This window comes from Manis pentadactyla, chromosome 3, assembly GCF_030020395.1.
Source record: "Manis pentadactyla isolate mManPen7 chromosome 3, mManPen7.hap1, whole genome shotgun sequence".
Classification (NCBI taxonomy): domain Eukaryota; kingdom Metazoa; phylum Chordata; class Mammalia; order Pholidota; family Manidae; genus Manis; species Manis pentadactyla.
The window spans coordinates 190,690,821-190,710,562 of record NC_080021.1 but is presented as its reverse complement, the minus strand read 5'-3'; the positions used below and the strand labels follow the sequence as shown (position 1 = coordinate 190,710,562).

Genomic DNA, 19,742 nt, shown 5'->3' with positions numbered 1-19,742 from the left:
TACATACAGTATTTTGAGACTTTCAAGATGGAGGTGGTGTCTGACCCAGCGTGGTATGGTATGTGCAGCTGATGGGGCAGATTTGTTAAGAAGGTGGTCTTTATTAGGCAAAGAAGATAGGAATATATATTCCAGGTAGAGAGACCAGCATGAAAAAGGCCCTCATAGAAGGAACAATATAGTTTTAACATAAAATCAGCAGTTTGGTCTTGACAAACCAGTAAAGTAGAACAAAGTTACAAGTATAAGACATTATAGATGGTTAGGAATGGCTCTGAAAGCCACTTAAAGTCTTTGGACTTCACCTGGCAGATAGTGGAGGACTACTGAGGGTTATAAGCAGGGAAATGACATAGTGACACACGACACCTGATCTACTCCTAAAAGTAAGTCATTATAACTCTAAGTTTACCTTCTCCCTCTGTTTCTTTTTTTCATCCTAGCCTATAACAGAACTGCATTTTATAAAACTGCACTACTATTTTACTTTCAAAATTTATGAATATTTTACCTCTTGAGCAAAAAACCAATTGGAATCATTTAGGAAGGGCATAATCAGTTGACTAAAAAGCAACTTGCAGGCTAATCAGAATTGACAGTGTTCTTTTAATTTTGAATCTTAACTTACCTGAATACATTTCCTATCTTGAAGGAAGAGCAAAGCATCAGATACAGAGTTTTACATTACAACATTATGGCAAATAGCCGATATTTTAAAACTATGGTTTTTACAAATGTTTAAGAGAACTATTTATTCTGTGTACTACATTATCACCTTAAGACACTTTCATTTTCACTTCAATCAAGATAAATGAATTACACTAAAACCTTTCTTCCACTTAATATTACTGTTGAAATAAGAATTCCAACTTCTTTAATAGGATGATCAATAATGATAACTGTTATCATTAACAGACCAAATGTAAAGCAGAACTTTATAAACATAAAACATAACACCCACTTTGAAGATTTCTTAGGCCAAAACATTTGCACCATTACAGAAGATTCAAATGAAGTATGCCAGGGTATGTAACAAAATGAGGAGAGATTATCACACATAAATTTTTAATCTAAAAAATGAAGAGATGGGAAATGTTTGACATTTTAAGCAAGCACAAAAGATTTCCCTCAGTAAAAAATAAGAAATGTTGAAGTCATTTACATCTCACTTGAAACCAAACTGTGTTATGCATCTTAGTCCAAATGGAGTCTTAGAACAAAGAAACCTGTTCTCTTCCATGGAAAATCCTGTCATAAACTTACAGCTTTGAACATCACTAATCAAGTCAAGGAATGACTAACAATTAAGAAAGAAACCTTTCTACAACTTCTGTAATTTCATTTATTCTAGCTTACATTAAAAATCACCACCTCAGTGATCATCCATTGACTCTGAACTTCTAACAAATTGCTACAAATATGAGGCAGCAAAACATTGAGACAGATTATACATGCAGGAACGAAAGCTGAAGAACTCTTATACTGTCTACAGAAGTCAAAATTGCTATTATTTTATATGACATAACAATCTCAGACAGTTCCATCCATATGCAAACAACTGCAAGTGTAAAGAGCATGTAAAATGTATGTATTCACTCACCACTGTTTTTCAAACTTGTTTTAAAACCTTATGATTGACTATACACTCAAATAAACATTAAGATTTTTTAGTTGAAATGAGAAATAAGATTAATGCCATGGACATAAGACTTTTCCCTTCTCTGTAAACATCCAAACATTCTTTCTTTTTTTGTTCTTTCCCCATACTTCACAAAATGCAATGATTCAGTAAGAATTACAACAAAATACATTAGAAATTTCCACTAAGCTTTACTACATTAAGAAAAGTTTCACTATAAATCTAAGTTAATTCAAAAGCATTTCTTGAATTTTTTCATGTTCTGACAGCTTAAAAATAGTGAAATTAATCTGTTGATCGTCTGCATAAACCAAACTTCTAAGTCATGGTTTAATTTAGCTGGAAAGAAAGATTTTTAAGAAAATTAAAACCAATGGAGAAAACATCTTCTAAATAGTATACAAACCATCCACATGTTTCACAAAACTATTCAGTATATGCATATACCTGTGATAAAATCAAAGTTCATCAAACTCAATATGCTAATCTGAATTCCCAGCAGTTTTAAGATTGGATATTTTTCCTTTGTGAATATTTGTTTAAAATGTAATAAAGAGTCTGTTCTTGTTGAAGTATATGTGCTGGGTGGGAGTAACAAAATCAAAGATGGAGGGAAGCACTGCTTCACTCCTCACTCCATACGACCTGATGTACCTCTGTAAATAGAAATTAAATTTGTAGGTTCACCACTTCTCTTGGGAAAAAATATGCTAAAAATGAAACTAGACAAACAAGTAAGACAGAAGGGAGTTTCTCAGATCAAGCAAGATTGGAAGAGAAGATTTACTTTAGGAACTCTCAGAATCTGGACAACAGAAACAGCAAAATCATCACAGCTTCCCCTAAACTTAATAAGCTTCTTTCATTCTCTGGAGAACATAAAATATCCTATTCTACTTGTTATTTCTATCTGTAAATGAAAAGCTAGTTTTGTATTTTGATCTCACTCATGGAAATGTGGCAACACTGTTCCTGAATCTCTGATGTTTCCAACCAATTTATTTAGAATCAAATTGAATTTTTAAAGGAAAAAGTATTTTAAGGCACTTCTATGCAAATCACGTTTTTCTATATAGGCTGTCACTACTATAATGAGCATCTAAAGCAAAAACCAGAAAGAACATAAAGGCTGGATAAAAACATGCAGAATGACAACAGAGTCTACAGCTAGAGGATGGCACATGGAACAAACCCAATTCCTACCGCACTATTAAAGTCTTATTCATAAATTAGTTGCTTTCTTTTCATTATTATTCTTTCCTGTACTCTCAATTATTTGTTAATAATATTTCTGGATTTAAGGCAACCTAGTAGTAGAAACTCTTGCTTTTACTGAAAGACTCAGGCACTTGGTTAGTAGTTAACTTAAACTGTTTAATTTTAGCAAAGGATTTAAAGCCAATGCACAGTTTGACCAGCAGACCATTCAGAATTTGAAAATCGACACAGAATTTGAAATTCTACACTTAGGGATTTGATTTTATAAATGAAATGACTGGCTCAATCAAGTCAGCACTAAATGCAAAGATTTAATTTTGAAGTTTCTCTCTGTGGCAAGTCAACTCTTCAGCCAATTGGTGTTCCATAAACTGAGAAGTTTGAGAATCAAGAGTTGGAAAATTAATTTCACCCACTCTTTCCCTCATCCTCTGGCTCTACTCCAATCTTTTTCAGTTTCTTTGTACACATGCTTTATCAAATTTTGCCAACTTTTTTTTCTTTTAACACTGGTAAGCATCCTATGGATCAAATTAATTTCAAACACCCTGGGTAAATTTTCTTCTAATCACCCAATTCCACTGATGATACATAAACCCAAGTTTGTTAAGCCCAAATAGTCTTACTAGTAGAGATAAAAATAATGCAATAATAAAATGCAAATTCAAGCAAGTTTTAAAATACTATATTATACTGTGAAAAAATGCTCAGAACTCAAAAATTTTGTTTGCCAGGGAATTGCTGGTGATGGGCAAGTTAAAGCTAAATAGCAGAAGAGACTAATGGCAGCAACTCTTTCCATAAAATCCAGTATATCTTCACTGTTACTATTGCCATCATAACTATCACATATCTAAGTGGAAAGGTTGTCCCCTTAATCACATGGAACTATACAGCTGAGTTTCTCTATACAGACAACCTATACATGAGTTTCTCTATATACATAAAGTATCAGTTTGCACTGAATGATAAGAACAGTACTCAGCTATCAATATGGTGGGGGTAATCATAATGGAACAGAATAATGTAAACAGTAACTACAAATTATCAAAAAGCATTCTTGGCAATTACTCTTCAACCAAGAGTTGAGTGCACATTGCCTTCTCCGCAAAACAACACGTGGGTGCTGGTCATCTACAGAGTGAAGTGATTATAGCATATCTGAAATTTTAAAAATTGTCTCTGAAAAGATACTTATTCTTTCATATTTATTAGACATTTATTAATGGTCCACTATGTGACAAGCATTATGTACTACTATGTGATAGATACTAAGGATGTCATAAAAGCAAGATTACCCAGAAATTTTGAATGATGACCTAAATGTTTCTTCCAAATTTAAAAAATTTTTATCTCCCTGTAATTTACTGCATCATCAGAACTGAAAATATAACATTAAATATAATCTGGTTTTGGAGCCTCTTGGGTAAATGGAAAGCAGAAAAATGTTAAGTATAATATCTCTCATATTCTATTCTAATTTGTAATTTATTTATACCCCAACTATTCCATGAAGATTTAAGGCAGCTTAAAACATACAAAAAATGTAACAAGATGGTATAAATTAAAAATACAGGAAACTCTAAAACAAATAAGTATAAACAAGGGCAGCAATTACAAAATAAAGCCAGTAGAGTTTAAAAATTTGGCTTTTGGTAGTTAAAAAATTTGAACTTAGCTTTCTAATAAACAATTCTGGTAGAGAAACTTTATCAGTTATGCCATTCAATACCCATAAGGTTTTTAAAAAACATCCTGCTGTGAAGTACTACCATGCATTAAACCAATCATTTTTTTTCATGGTTCCTTATAAAGATATTATTGTAATATAATGAACAATTAGCAATTACATCCTTAGAAGAGCTGTAATGACAAGTTTCACTGGGCTATTCCTTAGAGTACCACTTCATAAATATTGATGGCATGATCCCCAATAAAGATTTATTTTTTCTGTTGTCATTTAAGTTCAGAAAACTAAACTGGGAGATCTAACATCCTCTGTGAAAGAAAATCAGAATGCCTAAGAAAGAAGCACCCCTGCACCTACAGATGAGGGAGGAATACTCTGCAGACAAGGATGACATTCTCCTTAGGAAATAGTTTAAAATTTCTTTTCACTATCTAGACAAATAGGTATTTCAAGCCCTAATAAAGTTCCACTCTGTATAGTATAGCCTCAAAATGTTTATCTTGCAAAACTCCTAGGGAAACACATTTCCATGAACACTCGGGGTCCAAGAATTCAGCACAGTGGAATAGGACGTGGTCTCTGGGGACTTAGTATTATCTGCACTATCTAAAGGAGGTGAATTTAAATTAACTGCATTACTATAATCAAGAATAAGAGTACATTACCACCAACGGTCCTGGATCTGGTCAGAGAAGGCTGTGATAAAGTTTCTTCCTCACTAAATTGTTTTCTAAGTTCCTCCACGGATTCCAGATGGAGTTGGAGGAAATCTGCTGTTGCTGTAGACGCCTCCTCTTTAACAGGACCCATCATTCTCTGCAGAAGGCCTAGGTCATCCCTCCGGACCTTCAGACAAAGCTTCTCCATTTCTCGGATATTAGAGCGGAGTTGCTATAAAAGAAAAAACATAATTAAAGCCACCATTTCTTAGTATAAAACATCTTTATTATGGAAAATAATCTGTGATAAAGGTCATGAATATAAGTGATTATAAGTAATCTCTGTAACAGAAGGTATACACAATACTCTTATGCTTTTCATGTCTGGCCAAATACAGCTTCCTCAGAACTAACATCCTCATGCTTTGAATTTATTTAGTATTTTTTCCTTCACTAAATGTAATTATTATAAAGGCAACAAATGACTTCCATAATAAACATTGCAGAAATATATCAAGAAAAAATTAATGATTTTCCCACTTCACCAATCCTACCACCTTTCTTAACCCAGTCCTTTCTATAGAGTTCATGCAAACATTAACATATATAGCCTATCTTTTTACAAAAAAATGGATATTATGCACAATAATCTATATTTTATCATTCCTTGCCCCAACAACATTAACACATATACATACAACAATAACATATCGTCATGGATATTCCTGCTGGCCAATGGTTACTCCATATTCCCTACTGGGGTATAATATAATTTACTGAATCACTCGCCCAGTGATCAACAGTTATTCATGTTGTTTCCAACTTTTAGTTATTACAAACTATGAAGGAAATGTATTTGAATACAAATCCTACTATACTATAACAGCATATATTATTATTAGAGTATATGCTATTTTACTATATTTTTATAGGGATGATTCCTAAAAGTGAGAGTACAAAGGATAACATGCATTTTTATTTTAATAGCTATTATTATTTTTTCCCCAAATGCTGTAACAATTCACACTATCACCAAAGTATGAGTGCCCATTTCCCCACATAATGCCAGTACTACATATTATCCCATTGTTGTTTTAATTTGCATCTCTGGGTCAATTGCTGGATTTGTTAAGTGATTTTCCCTTGTTTTTTGAAATCATCTATTGGTATAATGATAAATTTTCCTCTAAAAAGTTGATATAATGAATTATGAGCAGGTTTTATGGTATAGAACCATCTTTTTATTTCTGAGATAAACCCTTCCTGGTCAATATATAGAAATTTTTAATACACTTTTGGATTCAATTTGCCATTATTTAATTTGGAATTTTAGCATATGTATGTATATATGTGTGTGTGTACATGCATGCATGAACACTGTGTATCTAAATACTATCTTTACTAGTTTTAAACTCACTTTAACAGGTGTAAGGTTGTGCTCGCTTCACAGAATGGGGAGCTTTCCATCTTATTCAATGGTACATACTTTGAAAAACATTGAAACAAACTATTGTTTCACAAATAGAACTAACTTCCAAGAATAATCTGAGTATGATGCTTTTTAAAAAATTATCTCTTTTCACACAGTATCTTAAATTCTTTCCTACCAATGTACTTTCACAGATACTAAAGCAAATACTGTATAGCAGAAATGACAAAAAGTATTAATTTCTTTAATTTCTCAAGTGCCTACTCTGAATAAGATGTTCATCCCATTTTATTATATTCCACATTGTTACACATAGAGAAATCAAAACAAAGAAATCTTGCTCAGGATTTACTGAATTATCTAGTGGCAAAGCTGAAGTTAAAACCTGGGTATTCTTACAAGCCCAGCAATCTTTCCTTTTAACTATAATCATAATTATATCCATGTGGTACCTTAATATACTCTGAGGTATCCATTTTATTATAGTTAAATTAAAACTGATTCTGAAAAAATTGTTTAGCTACAACCTAAAGCATCTTGTAAGTTTTTCTGGGTGAATCAAAAAGTTGTGGCTCTATCCTATCATGACTCTACACTTCCTTTAACCTATGTCCACTCTTACCATTTCAATGTGAACTGGAAAACCTAAGGATACTGTACTATAGACTGAAAATATGTGACATGAAAGTATTAATATGTAAAAGTAATAGAACTGTAAAGGGCTTATGTGACCACCTAACCCAACCTCATGATTTTATAATTGGAGTCCAGATGAATACAGTGGCAGAATTAGGACTAGGACTTAGAATTAGGGATTTATAAGAAGATTAGATAAAGTAGAGGAGACTACAGTTCTCAAGTACTGGAACAATACTGTTTCCAACCCACCACCATCTACTGGTTCCAACCCACCACCATCTATTGGCTATGTGATTCCTTTCAGGATCACAGTTGTGAAGTTTGGTTATGTAGTTGCTTTTTAACTTTAGGCAATATTATCTTGGAGAAGCATTAATGAATGTCTGCAGCTACTGAGCATTTTGCCTGTGACATATTCTTCTTCTCTTACAGAATTTGTACATATTTATGTCCCTAGTCATATATAATATCTATCTAAGAAATATTTTACTGTGGGGAAGGTGAAAATGTTAAGGGAAAGAAAGAAAATACCCACTGAACTATAAAATCGGATACTATACACAAAAAACAATGGCTAATTTATTATCAACACTTTCTGTAAGTTGTCCATTGTGCTAAGTGCTTTACCTTCTCTATATTCCTTTACCCTCAAAACTTATTTCTGAATGGATATTACTATTATTTTCATATTACAGAAGAGAAAATTAAAGCAGGATTATTAAGAAAATAGCCTACAGAAAGGCAGTGGTGGGAGACATGAGATAGAGGTCTCCTCCCCAAACCACATAGAACAGGAAAATATAATTAATACAACTAATCCTGAAAGAGCAACAGAAAAGAAGTCTGCGACACACTACATACACCTGGAGAAAAGAACAGACCTCACGGAACAGGGTAACGTGCCAAAGACATGATCTGGCAGGACTCAAGCCCTTCCCCCACCCCAGCACCCTAGTGGGAGGAAGATAAATGGAGCAGGGAGTGGGTGGAGGCCTAGGACTGCTGAACACCAAGCCCTGGACATCTGCTCTGGGAGCACAAACCTACATTGCATGGTGCTCTAGAGATTAGTGGGGTTGGAAAGCTAAGACAGGCAGAATACCCGGAGAGACTGAGATTCCAGCTGCTTGTGGAAAATACAGAGCCACATCTGGCCACACTGGGACAAACGAAAGGAGGGCAGGCTGAGAGACCTCCTAACAGTGAGAAGGATGCTAAAGGGGAAAGGACCGCATAGAGCTTGATGCTCAGGAGAAAGGACAGGTGGACAAAACTGTCCAGGCAAACTATGCCCAGCAGATTGGGAACTTTCAGGAGCTTCAGGGGCTCCATTGCCCTGGCCACTATGCAGCTCCAGGGCTCCCCACCATGCTATTCAGACTGTTGAACCTTCCTCCCAGCCAGTTGCCCCCAGCTTGCAAACCAGCAGCCCCTGCCCTAGCGTCAGGCCAGCCAGAGGGAGGCCCTGCCCACAGCAGCTAAAAATGCAAAGCATAGAGGCTTCCACCTGTGTGTTTGGCCCACTGGCTCTGGCAGTGGAGACAGGCACAGCAGCCGAGAAGCAGGAAACAGCTCTGTCCTTCCCCCAGGCACAAGCACCACTCTTGTGACCTGCGAAATCACTCCAGGGGCTGAGCAGCTCCAGACAGTAGATGTTCTGGGAACTAGAGAACACCATACACAAACATGAAACTTCAAAGGAACCTGGTTCAAACCAAAATCCCAGAAACATCAGAAAAAGGACCAAGTGCAACTGAACTCACCAATCTTCCTGAAAGAGATTTCAAAATAAAAATCATAAACATGCTCATGGAGGTACAGAAAAATATTCAAAAACTCAGGGAAGAATTCAAGAGTGAGATTCAATCATTAAGGAATACAATATCTGAAATGAAACATACAATGGAGGGATTTATAAAATTAGATAAAGTAGAGATGATAACTGGAATAGAAATTAGAGAAGAGGAATACAAAGAAGCTGAGGAACATAGAGAAAAGAGGATCTCTAGGAATGAAAGAATATTGAGAGAACTGTGTGACCAATCCAAACAGAACAATATCCGCATTATAGGGGTACCAAAAGAAGAAGAGAGAGAAAAAGGGATAGAAAGTGTTTTTGAGGAGGTAACTGCTGAAAACTTCCTCAATCTTGGGAAGGAGATAGTCTCTCAGGCCATGGAGGTACACAGATCTCCCAACACAAGGGACCCAAGGAAGACAACACCAAGACGTATAATAATTAAAATGGCAAAGACAAAGTATAAGGACAGACTATTAAAAGCAGCCAGAGAGAGAAATAAGATCACATACAAAGGAAAATTCTTTGCTATCATTGGATTTCTGAACAGAAACCTTACAAGCCAAAAAGGAGGGAATGATATATTTAATGCAATGAAACAGAAGGGCCTCAAACCAAGAATACCCTAACTAGAATGATTATCATTTAAATTTGAAGAAGGGATTAAACAATTTCCAGATAAGCAAAAGCTGACAGAATTTACCTCCCACAAGTCATCTCTACAGTGTATTTTGGAGGGACTGCTACAGATGGAAGTGTTTCTAAGACTAAACAACTGTCACCAGAGGCAATACAACCACAGTAAACAAAGTATAACAATTAATTACTAAGAAGATGCAAAATCAAATCAACCACACCCAAAGTCAGTCAAAGGATAGACAAAGAGTACAGAATATGATACCTATTATATATAAAGAATGGAGGAAGAAGAAAAAGGAGGAAAAAAAACCCCTTTAGATTGTGTTTGTAATAGCATACTAAGTGAGTTAAATTACAGTTAGGTAAAAGAATTACTGTTGAACCTTTGGTAACCACGAATCTAAAGCCTGCAATGGCAATAAGTACATACCTATCAATAATCACCCTAACTGTAAATGGTCTGAAAGGACCAATCAGAAGAGAGAGAGTCACTGAATGGATAAAAAAATGAGACCCATCTATCCACTGCCTACAAGAGACTCACTTCAAACACAAAGACATACACAGACTAAAAGTGAAGGGATGGAAAAAGATATTTCATGCAACTAATAGGGAGAAAAAAGCAGGAGTTGCAGTACTTGTATCAGACAAAATAGACTTCAAAACAAAGAAAGTCACAAGAGACAAAGAAGGACATTACATAACGATAAAGGGGTCAAACCAACAAGAAAATATAACCATTACAAATATCTATGTACCCAAGAAAAGAGGACCTACATATGTGAAACAAATACTAGCAGAATTGAAGGTGGAAATAGAATGCAATGCATTCATTTTAGGAGACTTCAATACACCACTCACTCCAAAGAACAGATCAACAAGACAGAAAATAAGTAAGGAGACAGAGGCACTGAACAACACATTAGAACAGATGGACCTAACAGACATCTACCGAACACTCCACCCAAAAGCAGCAGGATACACATTCTTCTCAGTGCACACAGGACATTTACAAGAATAGATCATATACTAGGACACAAAAAGAGCCTCAGTAAATTCAAAACGACTGAAATTGTTCCAACCAGCTTCTCAGACCACAAAGGTATGAAATAGAAATAAATTATGCAAAGAAAACAAAAAAGCCCACACACACAAGGAGGCTTAACAACATGCTCCTGAATTGGTCAATGACCAAATAAAAACAAAGCTCAAGCAATGTATGGAGACAAAAGACAACAATAACTCACCACAAAATCTGTGGGATGCAGTGAAGGCCATGTTAAGAGGGAAGTATATTGCAATACAGGCCTACCTGAGGAAAGAAGAACAATCCCATATGAACAGTCTAAACTCACAATTAATGAAACTAGAAAAAGAAGAACAAATGAGGCCCAAAGTCAGTAGAAGGAGGGACATAATAAAGATTAGAGCAGACATAAATAAAATTGAGAAGAATAAAATAACAGAAAGAACCAGTGAAAGCAGGAGCTGGTTCTTTGAAAAAAATAAACAAATATAGATAAAACCCCAGCCAGACTTACCATAAAAAAGAGACTTTACACACATAAACAGAATCAGAAATGAGAATTGAAATATCACTAAGGACACCACAGAAATACAAAGAATTATTAGAGAATACTATGAAAAATTGTATGTTAACAAACTGGATAACCTAGAAGAAATGGACAACTTTCTAGAAAACCTTCCAAGGCTGACGCAGGAAGAAACAGAAAATCTGAACAGACCAATTACCAGCAATGAAATTGAACTGGTAATCAAAAAACTATGAAAAAACAAAACTCCTGGACCAGATAGCTTCACCACTGAATTTTATCAAACATTTAGTGAAGACCTAATACCCATTCTCCATAAAATTTTCCAAAAAGTAGAAGAGGAGGGAATACTTCCAAACTCATTTTCTAAGGCCAACATCATTCTAATACCAAAACCAGGCAAATAGACCACAAAAAATGAAAATTACAGACTAATATCTCTGATGAACACAGATGCAAAAAATGCTCAACAAAATATTAGCAAACCAAATTTAAAAATACATAAAAAAGATCATCCATCATAATCAAGTAGGATTTATTCCAGGGATTCAGGGATGGGACAATATTCAAAAATCCATTAACAGAGAGGGGCGGAAGATGGCGGCGTGAGTAGAGCAGCGGAAATCTCCTCCAAAAACAACATATATCTATGAAAATATAACAAAGACAACCCTTCCTAGAATAAAGACCAGAGGAAACAGGACAATATCCAGACCACATCCGCACCTGAGAGAACTCAGCGCCTTGCGAAGGGGGTAAGATACAAGCCCCGGCCCCGCGGGAGCCGAGCGCCCCTCCCCCCAGCTCCCGGCGGGAGAAGAGCAGGCAGAGCGGGAGGGAGACGGAGCACAGGACTGCCGAACACCCAGCCCCAGCCATCCGGGCCAGAGTGCAGGGCGCTCGATACTAGGAAAACAGGGCAGCCAGAACAGTGAGCAGGCACTGGAGGCTGGGCCACAGAGGACATAAGAAAAGAGGGCGACCATTTTTTTTTGGTTTTTTGCTGTTTTGTTTTGGCGAGCGCTTTTTGGAAGTCTTAAAGGGATAGGGACCCCAATACTAGGGAAACAGGGCAGAAAGACCGACCGGTGAGCAGAGGCCTGAGGCTGGCACCGGAGAATAAAGAAAAACGAACGACCACCTTTTTTTTTAATTAAAAACTTTTTTTTTTTTTTTAATTAAAAAAAAATTTTTTTTTTTTTTTGGTGGGCATTGTTTTGTTTTGGCGGGTGCTTTTTGGAAGTCTTAAAGGGGCAGGGAGGGTCACTTAATCCAGAGGTAGGGAATCCGGGATCTCTGGGCACCCTAACCCCTGGGCTGCAGGGAGCAGGGAGGCCCCTTACGGAGATAAATAGCCTCCCAGCAGCTCCTGCTCCAACGCGACTCCACCATTTTGGAGTAGCTGCCCGAGCTAGGCTACGCCCACGGCAACAGCGGAGATTAACTCCATAGCAGCCGGGCAGGAAGCAGAAACCCTGTCTGCGTGCAGCTGCGCAGCACAAGCCACTAGAGGTCGCTGTTCTCCCAGGAGAGGTGGGCCACAAACCAACAAGAAAGGAAGTCCTTCCAGCCGTCACTCGTCCCAGTTCTGCAGTCTATTCCTATCATCATGAAAAGGCAAAGCTACAGGCAAAGATCACAGAGACAACACCAGAGAAGGAGACAGACCTAACCAGTCTTCCTGACAAAGAATTCAAAATAAGAATCATAAACATGCTGACAGAGATGCAGAGAAATACGCAAGAGAAATGGGATGAAGTCCGGAAGGAGATCACAGATGCCAGGAAGGAGATCGCAGAAATGAAACAAACTCTGGAAGGGTTTATAAGCAGAATGGATAGAATGCAAGAGGCCATTGATGGACTTGAAATCAGAGAACAGGAACGCATAGAAGCTGACATAGAGAGAGACAAAAGGATCTCCAGGAATGAAACAATATTAAGAGAACTGTGTGACCAATCCAAAAGGAACAATATCCATATTATAGGGGTCCCAGAACAAGAAGAGAGAGGAAAAGAGATGGAAAGTATCTTAGAAGAAATAATTGCTGAAAACTTCCCCACACTGGGGGAGGAAGTAATCGAACAGACCACGGAAATAAACAGAACCCCCAACAGAAAGGATCCAAGAAGGGCAACACCAAGACACATAATAATTAAAATGGCAAAGATCAAGGACAAGGAAAGAGTGTTAAAGGCAGCTAGGGAGAAAAAGGTCACCTATAAAGGGAAACCCATCAGGCTAACGTCAGATTTCTCAACAGAAACCCTACAGGCCAGAAGAGAATGGCATGATATATTTAATACAATGAAACAGAAGGGCCTTGAACCAAGGATACTGTATCCAGCACGACTATCATTCAAATATGACGGTGGGATTAAACAATTCCCAGACAAACAAAAGCTGAGGGAATTTGCTTTCCACAAACCACCTCTACAGAACATCTTACAGGGACTGCTCTAGATGGGAGCACTCCTAGAAAGAGCACAGCACAAAACACCCAACATATGAAGAATCGAGGAGGAGGAACAAGAAGGGAGAGAAGAAAAGAATCTCCAGATAGTGTATATAACAGCTCAATAAGCGAGCTAAGTTAGGCAGTAAGATACTAAACAGGCTAACCTTGAACCTTTGGTAACCACGAATTTAAAGCCTGCAATGGCAATAAGTACATATCTTTCAATAGTCACCCTAAATGTTAATGGATTGAATGCACCAATCAAAAGACACAGAGTAACAGAATGGATAAAAAAGCAAGACCCATCTATATGCTGCTTACAAGAAACTCACCTCAAACCCAAAGACATGTACAGACTAAAAGTCAAGGGATGGAAAAACATATTTCAAGCAAACAACAGCAAGAAGAAAGCAGGGGTTGCAGTACTAATATCAGACAAAATAGACTTCAAAACAAAGAAAGTAACAAGAGATAAAGAAGGACACTACATAATGATAAAGGGCTCAGTCAAACAAGAGGATATAACCATTCTAAATATATATGCACCCAACACAGGAGCACCAGCATATGTGAAACAAATACTAACAGAACTAAAGGGGGATATAGACTGCAATGCATTCATTCTAGGAGACTTCAACACACCACTCACCCCAAAGGATAGATCCACTGGGCAGAAAATAAGTAAGGACACGGAAGCACTGAACAACACAGTAGAGCAGATGGACCTAATAGACATCTATAGAACTCTACATCCAAAAGCAGCGGGATATACATTCTTCTCAAGTGCACATGGAACATTCTACAGAATAGACCACATACTAGGCCACAAAAAGAGCCTCAGAAAATTCCAAAAGATTGAAATCCTACCAACCAACTTTTCAGACCACAAAGGCATAAAACTAGAAATAAACTGTACAAAGAAAGCAAAGAGGCTCACAAACACATGGAGGCTTAACAACACGCTCCTAAATAATCAATGGATCAATGACCAAATCAAAATGGAGATCCAGCAATATATGGAAACAAATGACAACAACAACACTAAGCCCCAACTTCTGTGGGACACAGCAAAAGCAGTCTTAAGAGGAAAGTATATAGCAATCCAAGCATATTTTAAAAAGGAAGAGCAATCCCAAATGAATGGTCTAATGTCACAATTATCGAAATTGGAAAAAGAAGAACAGATGAGGCCTAAGGTCAGCAGAAGGAGGGACATAATAAAGATCAGAGAAGAAATAAATAAAATTGAGAAGAATAAAACAATAGCAAAAATCAATGAAACCAAGAGCTGGTTCTTCGAGAAAATAAACAAAATAGATAAGCCTCTAGCCAGACTTATTAAGAAGAAAAGAGAGTCAACACAAATCAACAGTATCAGAAACGAGAAAGGAAAAATCACGACGGACCCCACGGAAATGCAAAGAATTACTGGAGAATACTATGAAAACCTATATGCTAACAAGCTGGGAAACCTAGGAGAAATGGACAACTTCCTAGAAAAATATAACCTTCCAAGATTGACCCAGGAAGAAACAGAAAATCTAAACAGACCAATTACCAGCAACGAAATTGAAGCAGTAATCCAAAAACTACCAAAGAACAAAACCCCCGGGCCAGATGGATTTACCTCAGAATTTTATCAGACATACAGGGAAGACATAATACCCATTCTCCTTAAAGTTTTCCAAAAAATAGAGGAGGAGGGGATACTCCCAAACTCATTCTATGAAGCTAACATCACCCTAATACCAAAACCAGGCAAAGACCCCACCAAAAAAGAAAACTACAGACCAATATCCCTGATGAACGTAGATGCAAAAATACTCAATAAAATATTAGCAAACCGAATTCAAAAATACATCAAAAGGATCATACACCATGACCAAGTGGGATTCATCCCAGGGATGCAAGGATGGTACAACATTCGAAAGTCCATCAACATCATCCACCACATCAACAAAAAGAAAGACAAAAACCACATGATCATCTCCATAGATGCTGAAAAAGCATTTGACAAAGTTCAACATCCATTCATGTTAAAAACTCTCAGCAAAATGGGAATAGAGGGCAAGTACCTCAACATAATAAAGGCCATCTATGATAAACCCACAGCCAACATTATATTGAACAGCGAGAAGCTGAAAGCATTTCCGCTGAGATCGGGAACTAGACAGGGATGCCCACTCTCTCCACTGTTATTTAACATAGTACTGGAGGTCCTAGCCACGGCAATCAGACAAAATAAAGAAATACAAGGAATCCAGATTGGTCAAGAAGAAGTTAAACTGTCACTATTTGCAGATGACATGATACTGTACATAAAAAACCCTAAAGACTCCACCCCAAAACTACTAGAACTGATATCGGAATACAGCAAAGTTGCAGGATACAAAATCAACACACAGAAATCTGTGGCTTTCTTATACACTAACAATGAACCAACAGAAAGAGAAATCAGGAAAACAACTCCATTCACAATTGCATCAAAAAAAATTAAATACCTAGGAATAAACCTAACCAAAGAAGTGAAAGACTTATACTCTGAGAACTACAAGTCACTCTTAAGAGAAATTAAAGGGGACACTAACAGATGGAAACTCATCCCATGCTCGTGGCTAGGAAGAATTAATATCGTTAAAATGGCCATCCTGCCCAAAGCAATATACAGATTTGATGCAATCCCTATGAAACTACCAGCAACATTCTTCAATGAACTGGAACAAATAATTCAAAAATTCATATGGAAACACCAAAGACCCCGAATAGCGAAAGCAATCCTGAGAAAGAAGAATAAAGTAGGGGGGATCTCACTCCCCAACTTCAAGCTCTACTATAAAGCCATAGTAATCAAGACAATTTGGTACTGGCACAAGAACAGAGCCACAGACCAATGGAACAGACTAGAGAATCCAGACATTAACCCAGACATATATGGTCAATTAATATTTGATAAAGGAGCCATGGACATACAATGGCGAAATGACAGTCTCTTCAACAGGTGGTGCTGGCAAAACTGGACAGCTACATGTAGGAGAATGAAACTGGACCATTGTCTAACCCCATATACAAAAGTAAACTCAAAATGGATCAAAGACCTGAATGTAAGCCATGAAACCATTAAACTCTTGGAAGAAAACCTCTTAGACATAAACATGAGTGACCTCTTCTTGAACATATCTCCCCGGGCAAGGAAAACAACAGCAAAAATGAACAAGTGGGACTATATTAAGCTGAAAAGCTTCTGTACAGCAAAAGACACCATCAATAGAACAAGAAGGATCCCTACAGTATGGGAGAATATATTTGAAAATGACACATCCGAAAAAGGCTTGACGTCCAGAATATATAAGGAGCTCTCACGCCTCAACAAACAAAAAACAAATAACCCAATTAAAAAATGGGCAGAGGAACTGAACAGACAGTTCTCCAAAAAAGAAATACAGATGACCAACAGACACATGAAAAGATGCTCCACATCGCTAATTATCAGAGAAATGCAAATTAAAACTACAATGAGGTATCACCTCACACCAGTAAGGATGGCTGCCATCGAAAAGACAAACAACAACAAATGTTGGCGAGGCTGTGGAGAAAGGGGAAGCCTCCTACACTGCTGGTGGGAATGTAAGTTAGTTCAACCATTGTGGAAAGCAGTATGGAGGTATATCAAAATGCTCAAAACAGTCTTACCATTTGACCCAGGAATTCCACTCCTAGGAATTTACCCTAAGAACGCAGCAATCAAGTTTGAGAAAGACAGATGCACCCCTATGTTTATTGCAGCACTATTTACAATAGCCAAGAATTGGAAGCAACCTAAATGTCCATCAATAGATGAATGGATAAAGAAGATATGGTACATATACACAATGGAATACTACTCAGCCATAAGAAAAGGGCAAATCCAATCATTTGCAGCAACATGGATGGAGCTGGAGGGTATTATGCTCAGTGAAACAAGCCAAGCGGAGAAAGAGAAATACCAAATGATTTCACTTATCTGTGGAATATAAGAACAAAGGAAAAACTGAAGGAACAAAACAGCACCAGAATCACAGAACTTAACAATGGACTAACAGGTACCAAAGGGAAAGGGACTGGGGAGGATGGGTGGGTAGGGAGGGATAAGGGGGGGAGAAGTAGGGGGGTATTAAGATTAACATGCATGGAGGTGTAGGAGAAAAGGGAGGGCTGTACAATACAGAGAAGGCAAGTAGTGATTCTACAACATTTTGCTATGCTGATGGACAGTGACTGTAAAGGGGTTTATAGGGGGGACCTGGTATAGGGGAGAGCCTAGTAAACATAATATTCGTCATGTAAGTGTAGATTAGTGATACCAAAAACAAAGCAAAAAAAAAAAAAAAAAAAGGGCAGTTCCTGTGTGGTGACCTCCAACGAGTTCTACACAAGGGTATAAAGGGCATATAAAAGTGTAGGCAAAGGGTCTGTTTGTGTTTATATAGAGGATCAAAGCCTAATTGGGCTACCCCGAAAATGAACTAAGATACGATATGAAAAAGAACTTCCAACATCTGCACTCTCTGGAAGACTCATGCCAGAAGATGATCATCAAAAAACCCCAACAAAGATCCACGCACTGCTACAGCTGTAGATGCACTCATCCCACCAGTTCCTGGACTTGCCATGGGAATGAGGAAGGAGATATCTAAGCTGGCCTGTGCATACAGTAAAACAACAAATTTGACTGGATCTATACTGTTGGAACTCAACCAAGAATTTGGAGAAGTGCAAATTGTAGCGCTCCAAAGTCTTACAACTACAGACTATTTACTGTTAAAAGAACATATGGCATGTGAACAGTCCCCAGGAATGGGTTGTTTTAATTTGTCTGATTTCTCTCAGACTGTTCAAGTTCAGTTGGACAATATCCACCATATCATAGATAAGTTTTCACAAATGCCTAAGGTGCCTTAATGGTTTTCTTGGTTTCACTGGAGATGGCTGGTAATTACAGATATGCTTTGGTTATGTAACTATACTCCTATTATGTTAATGTGTGTGCACAATTTAAGTAGTAGCTTAAAACCTATATATGCTGAAGTTACTCTACAAGAAGATTTGTCAAAGAAATAATCAATCTTCCCATGTTTTCTTCCGCCTGCTACTTCTATAGCTTTTCTTCTTCCTTCCTAATTACAACCCTTAAATAGAATTCGTGCCTCATATCAAATTTACCGAGTATCATAACTCCTCCACGTGGTAAAGATACCTCAAGACAAATGCTGGGCATAGAAGCCACAGGGCATAAATATGCAAAGAAGTAAAAAGCTAACCTTTTCAAACAATAAGGCTTCCCTCTCACTTACCAACTTCACATTTCCCTGTATGGCCCCGGAAGATGACTGGTTAGCCAGAGACGGGTAAGATTCCTCAAGGGAGGGACAACCTAAGACAGGCACAGTCGCAGGGGGGCCATCAGGTGAGAAATTGGGGATCAACAGAGGTGAGGCTTAGAACCTCACCCCCCCTGTTCTGAGAGAAATCTTCTGCATATGTGGATGTTTTATTGCCCTGGTCTAGCTTGGATTAACACATAGTCTACAGGCACACACCTGATCATCTACATTTGCTCTCTTACAACACTAAACTATGTTTTCTACCTTTATCTTGCATCTACCTACCACTTCAGCATTTTATTAAAAATAATAATAATAAAGAGAGAAATGTGGTATCCACATATAAATCAAGTATAAAAACCAAATGAGTATTCATATTTGAACTGATTGTTTAGAGTTTATAATGCATGAGCAAAACTGAAAGTTTCTGTGATGACTGCCCTTGTACTGTTCACTATGTAACTTATTCATTATGTAAGAATTTGTTCTACATGTAAGAACTTGTTTGTTATGCCTCAGAAGATTGGAGACTGACGAAAATTAGGGTTGGGGTGGATTAATGATTGTGCATTGAGCACTGACTCCCCTATACAGAATTTTATTGTCGTTAACAACCATTTGATCGATAAATATGAGAGATGCCCTCACAAAAAAAAAAAA

At 37.3% G+C, this 19,742-nt stretch overlaps 1 protein-coding gene across 9 annotated transcripts in view; it reads right to left on the bottom strand.

Moving 5' to 3' along the window:
* The window catches only part of STX17 (syntaxin 17), a 107,935-nt gene that overhangs the window by 37,081 nt on the left and 51,112 nt on the right, over positions 1-19,742 (bottom strand). For 8 of the 9 annotated variants that reach the window (XR_005025436.2, XR_005025438.2, XR_005025432.2 and 5 more), the window contains exon 4: positions 5,213-5,438. Coding sequence is in view for 2 of the 9 variants with exons in the window: in XM_036888439.2 (XP_036744334.1) it covers positions 5,213-5,438 (226 nt within the window). In the remaining 7 variants the exon portion in view is untranslated. Of the gene's footprint in view, positions 1-5,212; positions 5,439-10,958; positions 11,020-19,742 lie in introns of all 9 variants that reach the window. The other variant, XR_008996570.1, reaches the window with a different exon arrangement.